The 11,174-nt window shown below is 40.5% G+C and overlaps 2 protein-coding genes across 2 annotated transcripts; both read left to right on the forward strand.

Moving 5' to 3' along the window:
- The first annotated feature begins 1,913 nt into the window (after nucleotides 1-1,913).
- LOC102841230 (protocadherin beta-16-like) lies at nucleotides 1,914-4,307 on the forward strand. The gene has a single exon (XM_006866185.1). The coding sequence runs from the start codon at nucleotides 1,914-1,916 to the stop codon at nucleotides 4,305-4,307; it is 2,394 nt and encodes a 797-aa protein (XP_006866247.1).
- Nucleotides 4,308-7,320: 3,013 nt separating this feature from the next.
- Nucleotides 7,321-9,711, forward strand: PCDHB10 (protocadherin beta 10). Its single transcript, XM_006866186.1, has one exon. The coding sequence runs from the start codon at nucleotides 7,321-7,323 to the stop codon at nucleotides 9,709-9,711; it is 2,391 nt and encodes a 796-aa protein (XP_006866248.1).
- Nucleotides 9,712-11,174: the final 1,463 nt, after the last annotated feature.

The following is an 11,174-nucleotide window of genomic DNA, read 5'->3' on the forward strand; positions in this document are numbered from 1 at the left end:
ATTGATAATGGTTGAAACACTAGAATCTGACATAACAATTGTGAGAATAATGCAGTGTTTCATTCTGTTGTACATGAGACACTATGAGTCTGAACTGACTTGACAGCACTTTAAAACAACAACTGTTCCCCGTGTTGCTTGGAATGTAGTGTCTTGGCTACCTCGTGAACAGCCCTTTTGTACTATACAGTATCCTTAGTGATGTAAACAATGAACTCTTACTGTGTGGAATAAACTAAAAAGAGCAAGGGGTCCCTCATAATCAGTGAAGTCATTACATCATCTCTGGATTGCCTATTTTGGAACTCCTTTTACTTAATAAATAAGGAAACTTCTATCTCATTTAAATCATCATTGTTTTAGTTTTGGTGGTACTTCCAATTTTGTTGTACTTTTAGTTTGTTTTGTTTTTCATAGTAAATTTTTAGTGATATATACATACGTATGTGTGGAAAATGTACAAATCTTAAGTGTACAGTTGCTTGAATTGTTTTATTTTAATTCTATTTAAAGTTGTATTCATTATGCTTTATGCATTATATTTTTGCTCCTCTGTCAAACCATAAGGAGGTTGGCATTATTATCCCCTTTTACATATCAGGAAACTGAGTCTTTAAAAGTTGACTTACTTGCTCACAATTCTGAACAATAGGAGAATTTTAAGTTCATCCGACTCGACTCAAATGTCCATGTCTTAACCAATTTGCTATACTGTCAGACATTCATTGGTAGCATTGTTTTCCTAACTAAGGGAGTGAAATTCATCAAGTATTCCTACTGCTATTCTACAAAGTGAACTCCCCATGTGATTAAGTTGGACCAACACAGATAATTTAAAATAATTTCCCCATCTCAAGGTCTGTAACTTAATCACAGCTGCACTTTTCTTTTTGACATGTATGCTAACATATTCACAGGTTCCAGATATTAGGATATGAAAATCTTTTGAAGACCATGATTCTACCTACCACAGCCTGGCTGGTTGTAGGAGAAATTATGCAGTCTAGTAGTATCTCCTATGGTCAAAAAAAGGCACATGAAGATCTTTTTACCAGGGATTTAGGACTTATTGATTAGGTGTTTTAATCCCAGACAAAGTAATTAACAGATTTCTAAAAATTGTTAACAAAAGCAATGACTTGATAAAGATATCATGAAATCTTTACTATAATTCAGTTCAAATTATGGAAATGCCTAAACAAGAAAATCCAAATGCATGGTGGACCAATCTTGTGATCTACTTATTTGGGAAATATTTTTTTCAAAAATTTAGAAAAGCTTACAGTTCTCTTTTTGATGGCATTGGTTAAGTACTGTTTTCAGAACCTCCACTGGTTGAAAATTTACAATATCCATTCATTTGTAATTCTATGGTATGTTCTATGAAAAAATATATGGTTGTGAAACTGTTCTCGTTACTTCAGAAACATTTTGCTTATATATTTTTTTCTCAGCTTAATGTTATTTTACTTAACTGCCAACATCTCAACCATCAATAAAATGAGAGATCATTTGCTTTTGTATTCCTCCCTGTGCAGTAACACAGAGCTCTATCTGAACATATAAACATAACATGAAAAAATAACTCAGTGTTTTGTATGACATAACACAGTTGATATTGCCTGCTCAGTACATCAAGGAAATTTTTACCTTTAGAGTTAAACCAGAAAATATATACCGCAGCGAGAACACATGGTGGCGCTGCAGGTTAAGATGATGAAAAATGAATTGCCTGTGCAGTTTCCCTAAGCTGCCAAACAAAAGAAAGGCTTTCTCAACCGAGTAAAAGCGGGTGTGGACCTCCTTTTAAATCTATTCAGCGATATTTTATGACATTCTGGACTACAAGACTGTGCTACCAGGATCCTGCCCATACATGAAGCTCCTGTGAACCAAATTTGCAGGAAAGAACAATGGAGATTGGATGGATGAACAATCGAAGACAGAGGCAAGTCCTAATTTTCTTTGTTTTGCTCAGTTCGTCTAGGGCAGGCGCTGAGTTGGGGCCTTATTCAGTGATGGAAGAAATGGAGAGAGGTTCCTTTGTGGCAAACCTAGGGATAGACCTAGGGGTGGGATTGGCAGAACTGTCTACCCGAGGGACTCGGATCATTTCTCCTGGAAACAAAGAGTATTTGCAGTTGAATGTTCAGACTGGTAATTTGCTAATAAATGAGAAACTAGATAGAGAGGAGCTATGCGGCCCCGCTGAGCCTTGTCTACTACATTTCCAAGTGTTAATGGAAAATCCCTTAGAGATATTTCAGGCTGAACTGAGAGTGACAGACATAAATGATCATTCTCCAGTATTTTCCGAAAGAGAAATGACTCTAAAAATACTGGAGAACAGTCCTCTAGGAAATGCGTTTCCTCTGAAGAATGCTCTAGACTTGGATGTAGGAAGCAATAATGTTCAGACATATGAAATCAGTCCCAACTCCCATTTCCGGGTTCTAACCAGCAAGCGCAGCGACGGCAGAAAATACCCTGAACTGGTACTGGATAAAGAACTAGACCGTGAGGAGGAGCCTGAACTCAGATTAACCCTCACGGCGCTGGATGGAGGCTCTCCACCCAGGTCTGGGACCACCCAGATCCGCATTGAAGTTGTGGACATAAACGACAATGCCCCAGTGTTTGAGCAATCTCTCTACAAGGTACAGTTTCCCGAGGACAGTCCCATAGGTTCCCTGGTTGTCAAGGTCTCTGCCATTGATTTAGACAGCGGAGTCTATGGGAAAATATCATACACACTCTTTCAGCCTTCGGAAGATATTAGCAGAATTTTAGAGGTTAACCCTATCACCGGAGAAATTCGACTGACTACACAAGTAGATTATGAAACAATTCTGTTTTATGAAGTGGACATCGAGGCCACGGATGGGGGAGGTCTTTCAGGAAAAAGCACTCTTCTCCTACAGGTGGTGGATGTGAATGATAATGCCCCAGAAGTGACTATATCTGCACTCACCAGCCCCATCCCAGAAAATTCGCTTGACATTGTAGTTGCTGTTTTCAGTGTTTGGGATCCTGACTCTGGGTTAAACGGGAAGACAGTTTCCTCCATCCAAGATGGCCTTCCCTTTCTTCTGAAACCTTCAGTCAAGAATTTTTACACCCTGACAATCGAGAGCTCACTAGACAGAGAAGTAAGAGCAGAATACAATATCACCATCACTGTCACAGACTTGGGTTCCCCCAGACTGAAAACCCAACACACCATAAGGGTGTGGGTTTCAGATGTCAATGACAACGCTCCAACTTTCACTCAAGCTTCTTACACCCTGTACATCAGAGAAAACAACAGTCCTGCCCTGCACATGGGCACCATCAGCGCCACAGACCAAGACACAGGCACCAATGCCCAAATCACCTACTCACTGCTGCCACCCCAAGACCCGCACCTATCTCTCACATCTTTGGTCTCTATCAACGCGGACAATGGACACCTGTTTGCTCTGAGGTCGCTGGATTACGAGTCCTTGCGATTCTTCGAGTTCCGCGTGGGCGCTGCAGACGCAGGCTCCCCAGCGCTGAGCAGCGAGGCGCTAGTGCGCGTAGTGGTGGTGGACGACAATGACAACTCACCTTTCGTGCTGTACCCGCTTCAGAATGACTCTACGCCCTGCACTGAGCTGGTGCCCAGGGCGGCCCAGATAGACTATCTGGTGACCAAAGTGGTGGCTGTGGACGATGACTCGGGTCAGAACGCCTGGTTGTCTTACCAGCTGCTCAAGGCCACGGAACCCGGACTGTTCAGCGTGTGGGCGCACAACGGCGAGGTGCGCACCGCCAGGTTGCTGAGTGAGCGCGACGCGGCCAAGCACAGATTGGTAGTGCTCATTAAAGACAATGGCGAGCCACCGATGTCAGTCACCGTCACACTGCACGTGCTTATAGTGGACGGTTTCTCACAGCCTTACCTGCCGCTTCCAGAGGTGGCCACGGACAAGGTCCAGGAGGAGTCGCTCACTGTCTACTTAGTCATTGCATTGGCGTCGGTGTCATCCCTCTTCCTGTTCTCTGTGCTCCTGTTCATCACAGTGCGGCTCTGCAGGAGAAACAGGGCCGCCTCCATAGGTGATTTCTCGGTGCCTGAGGGCCACTTTCCAGCCCACTTGGTGGAAGTCAGCGGGACCGGCACCTTGTCCAAGAGCTACCAGTATGAAGTTTGTCTACCTGAAGCTTCTGGGACAAGCGACTTCAAGTTCCTTAAACCGATTATTTCTGACTTTCTTCCCCAAGGCGCTACTAGTGAAATTGAGGAAAACCCCACTTTTCAGAATAGTTTTGGAACTAATTATTAATAAGAACCCATCTAATAAAGGCATTTGTTCTTTAATACTTTTCTTGATGGTTAGCTAAATTGTGTGTGTGTGTAGAATAAGCACTGGACTTCAAACCACAAAATAGGCAGTTCAAACCCACCAGTTGCTCCTTGGAAATCCTATACAGGATGGTCACTAGGAGTCGGAACTGACCCAAGGCATTTAACACCACCACTACCAATAGGAGTCTTGTTATGACATTGAAGGATAAGCACTGGACTGCTAACTGCAAGGTCGGGTTAAAACCCACCAGCTACTCCTGAAAAATCCTATAGAGGGCCTAGAACTGACTGGATGACACTTAACAAGAACCATTACTACCAATATGATTTTATTTCATTTCCTCCATTTTGTTTCTTCTCAATTTCCAACCTTTTGCTGAAGTTTTTCCTCCTATTTTACCCAATGAGGTGTTTTCCCCTAGAATCTTAATGAATGAAAAAGTCTTTATTGTCAAAATGAATACCACTCAAAATATTTTCTTCTAGTTTATCTCTCTCTACATATACACATCTTTATTTGGCTTTATATCTATCATCTCTACATTATTGTTATTTCTCTTTTTCCGAGGACCTCTTCAATTTTTAAAATAATCTGTGGCATGTGATACATATATTTAGTTTTTTGATATTTCTATTTTTTCAAAATTGGTATTGTTGATTTGTCATATTTGGTTTTTATTATAACAATTTTAACTGTCATATTTTAAAACAAAGTTTTGTTGTCACTTTAGTAAATATCCTTATTTGAAATATGTTTCTATAATAAATTATATAAATAAATACCTAACAATTCTTAACAGAAAATGAAAAGAAAAACTGTTGTAAGGTATTGAGTGTGGGGGGTGTGTGTGTGTTTAAGTTTGAAGAAAAAAAGAGCAAAGTTTAGGCATTCTATAGCATTATATGACATTTTAACTAATTTTTGCTTTTAATTCTGCATGAAAAGAAAAAAATCACTTAAGTCCCTGTTGGGTTTTAACAAGCAAGCCCCTGTCTGTTTTTTTAAAAAGTCCAACAGAAGTCATTAGAGGTTTATACAGTGTGGCTTTTATAGTTAACAATTAGAGTTTTACTTTTTTTTTTTTTGGTGCTATCTAACTTTCCCCAGTATATCTCTCAATTTAGTTGTTATCTTTTGCTTATTGTGGGAAATAAGGAGCTGTGGTAGCATAGTGGTTATGAATTGGACTGCTAACCTCAGTGTCAGCAGTTCAACACTACTAGTTGTTCCAAGGGAGAAAGATGAGGCATTCTGCTCCCATAAAGATTTACAGCCTCGGAAATACTATACAGGATCGCTATGAATCAGAACCAACTCCACAGCACACCACCACCATTGTGGGAAAAATACAGTTCCCTAACATCGTTGTGGGAAAAATAGAGTTCCCTAACAGCATCGATGGACTCAAGCGTGGCAACAGTAGTGAGGATGGCTCAGGATCAGGAAGTGTTTTGTTCACTGTGCTATGAGTCAGTACCGACTCAATGGCACCTAACAACAACAACAGCTCTTAAGCATTCAAATATAATTAGATGTGAGACAGATGCTACAATGCTGTTCTTAGTTTTTTAAATGTTAAGATAGACATTGGTATAGTCTATGTATTCTTTGGACTAGTGTGACACTGTAAGATAAGCACTGGATTGTGAATCACAAGACAGGCAGTTCAAGTCCACCAGAGGCTCCTTGGAAACCCTATGCAGGGTCATTATGAGTCAACTGGCACTTAACAACAACAAAGGGACTCATAAATAAGAATACAGTGTTCAAATGATAAGGACTAAAGGGAACTGAAAATTTTTGTTTCATGTTATGTTCACCAGAGTTTGTTTATGTATGTTCTGATACAGCAAACATTTAGTGAGCAGCTGATATGTCAACAAAGATGACTAAGACATTGTTCCCATGCTCAAATAGCTTACACACTAAAGAAGGGACAAACTGGCTTAAAACATGAAGCAACAATATTTACAAGGACTGTTGTTGTTAAGTGCCTTCCAGTCAGTTCCAACTCAAAGCAACTGATTATCAATCCAGTGCTTATCCTAAAGCACCAAGGGCAATCATCGTTATATGCACAAGTTTTTATGAGACCATTGAGGAGGGACAACCTAAATACTTTGTACTCTAATATGTAGTGATGATTCTGTTAAAGCAACATAAAGAGCTTTTGAAGAAATTAGTTGAATGAAGAAGATACAAAGCAAATTTGTGTCAGTTTAGGTGCTCTTGTGCTTAGTGTTCCTAGAAAAGTAAAATGTATTTTTATAGTGTGATAAATCACCACAGTTCCCCCCTTTGGTTCCTTACATTGCATGGGAATTGTGTGAGGAATAGAAAGGCCTACTGGACTTATGGTGCGGTGCTGTGGGTTAATGCGCTGGACTGCAAAGTCAGTTTGAACCACAAGGTTGGCGGTTCAAGCTCGCTAATCGCTCCTTGGAAACCCTTATACAGGGTCACTCTGGGTTGGAACCGACTTGACGGCACTTACAACAACAGCAAAATCTAACAGTACAATGTACATTCTTACGTTTTTCAACTGTCAAATTTTTTACTTTTCCCATTAACCAGTAAAGAGTCCCAACAAACGTGAAAAGTTCTGTATCTCAACATTATTTTAAAAAACAAACAGAAGAAAAATTTAAAAAGATAAATGAAACAAACGTTTTATGAAGACACACAAAAGTACCCAACGAAAATTGAGTTTTCGGAGGCCACGAGGTGGCGCTGCAGACTAAAGAGACAAGGGTGGTGGGATGGGAACAGCAAACCAAGGATGCTACGGAAGTCGCTAACAAGAAAAGAAGACCCGGAAATAGCGCTTGGAAGAAAAGCTTTCAGTTGCCCAAGATTGGGAAAGGGGAGGGGAAAAAAAAAAAAAAATTCCTGCTACTTTAGAGTATGCATGGGTCTGGAGTTTGCGACTGTTAATTCTTTATGCTGTGCCTGTGACTGAAATTGACGAAAGCTGCTTTCAGAAAAAGCCATGGAGGACAGATGGCTGCACTTCCCGAGACAGAGGCAAGTCCTGTTAATCTTTTTATTTTGGGGCGTATCCCTGGCAGATTTTGGGTTTGGACGTTATTCCGTGACAGAGGAAACAGAGAGAGGATCGTTTGTGGTCAATTTGGAAAAGGATCTGGGACTAGAGAAGGGGGAGCTGGCTGCAAGGCATGCTCGGGTGGTGTCTGATGATAATAAACAACACTTGCTCCTGAATTCTCAAACCGGGGATTTGTTCACAAATGAGAAGCTGGATCGGGAGAAAATGTGCGGTTCCACAGAGCCCTGTATACTGTATTTCCAAATTTTAATGGATAATCCCTTTCAAATTTACCAGGCTGAGCTAAGGATTAGGGATATAAATGACCATTCACCAGTATTTCAGGACAAAGAGATGGTCTTAAAAATACTAGAAAATGCAGCTGAAGGAACAGTATTTCAACTAGAAAGAGCACAGGATTCAGATGGAGGACTTAATGGTATTCAAAAGTACACAATCAACCCCAACTCTTTTTTCCATATTAAAATGACTGACAATGAAGACGGCATCATATACCCACAGTTAGTGTTGGACAAAGCATTGGACTGGGAAGAGCAGCACGAGATCAGTTTAACACTCACAGCACTAGATGGCGGATCTCCACCTAGGTCTGGGACCACTACTGTACACATTGTGGTCGTGGACATTAATGACAATGCCCCACAATTTGGGAAGGCCATTTATGAGACCCAGGTTAGAGAGAATAGCCCTGTAGGATCCTTAATTGTTCAGGTCTCAGCCAGTGATGTAGACTCTGGAATCTATGCACAAGTATCCTATTCATTCTTTGATGCTTCTGAAGATATTAGAAAGACCTTTCAAATCAATCCTTTTTCTGGGGAAATCATTCTCAGAATGTTGCTTGATTATGAGCTAATAAAGTCTTACAAAATAAATATACAGGCAATCGATGGTGGGGGCCTATCTGCAAGATGCACCGTTTTGGTGGAAGTGTTGGACACAAATGACAATCCCCCAGAATTGATCATGTCATCATTTTCCAACTACATTGATGAGAATTCTCCTGAAACAGTACTGGCTGTTTTTAGGATTAAAGACAGAGACTCAGGAGAAAATGGAAAGATGGTTTGCTTCATTGAAGATGATCTACCGTTCCTACTGAAACCTTCCATAGAGAATTTTTACATTCTAACGACACAGGGAGCACTTGACAGAGAAAGCAGATCTGAGTACAACATCACTATCACTGTTACCGATTTAGGGACTCCAAAACTGAAAACACAGCACAGCATAACTGTGTTAATCTCCGATATCAATGACAACGCCCCAACTTTCAATCAGACCTCCTATACCCTGTTCATCCTCGAGAACAACAACCCCACCCTGCACTTGGGCACTGTTAGCGCCACAGACAGAGACTCAGGCACCAACGCTCAAATCACCTACTCGCTGCTGCCTCCCCAAGACCCACACCTCCCCCTTGCCTCCTTGGTCTCCATCAACGCAGACAATGGCCAGTTGTTCGCTCTTAGGTCTCTGGATTATGAAGTCCTGAGATCATTCGAGTTCCGCGTGGGCGCAACAGACGCAGGATCCCCAAGGCTGAGCAGCGAGGCCCTTGTTCGCGTAGTGGTGGTGGACGACAACGACAACTCGCCCTTCGTGTTGTACCCGCTGCAGAATGGCTCTGGACCCTGCACCGAGTTGGTGCCCAGGGCGGCCGAGGCAGGCTATCTGGTGACTAAGGTGGTGGCAGTGGACGGTGACTCGGGCCAGAACGCCTGGTTGTCATACCAGCTGCTCAAGGCCACAGAGCCCGGGCTGTTCAGCGTGTGGGCGCACAACGGCGAGGTGCGCACCGCCAGGCTGCTGAGCGAGCGCGATGCAGCCAAGCACAGACTGGTCGTGCTGGTTAAGGACAATGGCGAGCCTCCAATGTCGGCCACCGTCACGCTGTTGGTGCTCTTGGTAGACGGTTTCTCGCAGCCTTATCTGCCGCTCCCAGAGGTCGCCCCCGAGGAGACCCAGACCGACTCACTTACGATCTACTTGGTCATTGCGTTGGCATCGGTGTCGTCGCTTTTCTTGTTCTCTGTGCTCTTGTTTGTCGCTATGAGACTGTGCAGGAGAAATAGGGCTACTTGGGTGGGCACAGTGCCTGAGGGTCACTTTCCAAGTCACTTAGTGGACGTCAACGGCACCGGTACCCTGACCCAGAGCTACCAGTATGAAGTGTGTCTGACCGGAGCCTCAGAATCGAGTGAGTTCAAGTTCTTGAATCCAGTCATACCCAATATTCAAGCACAAGGCAGTAGAAAGAATAATGAAGAAAAGCCCAACTTTCAAAATAGCTTTGGATTTAGTATTCAGTAAATAAATAAATAAATAATCTGTTAATAGTTTCATGGATATTCAATGGGTAATACAACCACATTGAGATTTGATTTTAAACTCAAACTTACATTATTCGGCAATCTCAAGCAAAACTTATTGTACTATACCTGTTTTTACCATTTTCTTTTGTTATTCTAATGTATTAGTAACAACTTGAATTTAGTCTGTTTCTAAATAATTGTTTTAAGAATTTAATTCTCTCAAAATGTACAGAAATTTGGTTATTATTTCTCATTGCAGAAAACCGAGATTTTTTCTCCTAGCAAATATCAGAGCCTGCATCTCATGATCCCAACCACCTCTGTCTATTGCACTTTTTCTATGTGAAAAGACATATCTACATTTCCAATTTTATTCTAGCACTCTATTTATTCATGTTCACTTTTAAATCACAGAACTAATTCTCTATTACTCTGCTCAGGACAAAATGAAATAGATCACTTTGTTAGTGATATCGGACCACAATAATACCCTTGTGTTCATATTATTTTATTTCTTTTAAATACACTTGGCTAATGTTTGCTTCTGGTCACTTTTGCTGATACATACAATTCAAAAAATATATAATACCCTGCATGAAAATAGATATGAATAAAACATTTTGAAAATTTGTGTATGTATGAGAATGTTGATAGACAGTTGGAATGATTTTCACTTTTTAATTTGAAATTTTATTTTAACTATCATGTTTTTAAAAAAGAGCAAAAAGTTATCATGGGAGGACTTCCTAAACCTATAATTTCCTTCCACAGAGGAATTCTTCTAGAATGGATCATAATATTTCTAAATCATGTATTTATACTGCTATATCTTGACACTCCAACAAGATGTATTGGCATAGTGGCAGTAGCAATGGGCTCAAATGTAGCAATGATTGTGAGATGTTTGAGCAATGTTTTGTTCTGTTGTGTATAGTGTTGCTTTGAGTCAGTACCGACTCTATAGAACCTAACAATAATAACATATCTTGACATTCAAATTTACACATTAATCATTTTTAAATAAGGATTTAAAACTTTTATTTCCCAACTAATATACTCACACATAAAAACATTGCATGATCCCTTTCTATTTTCCCAATATAACTATGATTTTAAGCTAAGCTTAAATCTATGTTGCTAATGTCTATGTTGCTAAGATTATCTCAGAATACATATTAATGTACTATGATTATATTTAATTTCTTAAATGCTTCTGTCCTATAGTTACTGACTGCTTTGTAATTGCATCCATTTCTATGAACCACTAATAATTTTTTGTGTTATTTCTTATTGAAATTTCAATCTTTTCTCCTTAAAATATTCAAAGGTATCAGATACTCAATCAATTATATTTTGGGGGAGGGATCATTCATTCACCGAGAGCCCTCCATATATGTGCATCATTTACATTCATTTCTATATAGACTGTTATCCTAGGACTATTTTACTCTTTTATACTTT

The sequence above is a fragment of the Chrysochloris asiatica genome, unplaced genomic scaffold (genome assembly GCF_000296735.1).
Source record: "Chrysochloris asiatica unplaced genomic scaffold, ChrAsi1.0 scaffold00087, whole genome shotgun sequence".
Classification (NCBI taxonomy): Eukaryota; Metazoa; Chordata; class Mammalia; order Afrosoricida; family Chrysochloridae; genus Chrysochloris; species Chrysochloris asiatica.

What these genes read in the sequence shown, in the direction of transcription:
- LOC102841230 (XM_006866185.1), top strand. Translation starts at nt 1,914, where the DNA reads ATGGAGATTGGATGGATGAACAATCGAAGACAGAGGCAAGTCCTAATT.
- PCDHB10 (XM_006866186.1), top strand. Translation starts at nt 7,321, where the DNA reads ATGGAGGACAGATGGCTGCACTTCCCGAGACAGAGGCAAGTCCTGTTA.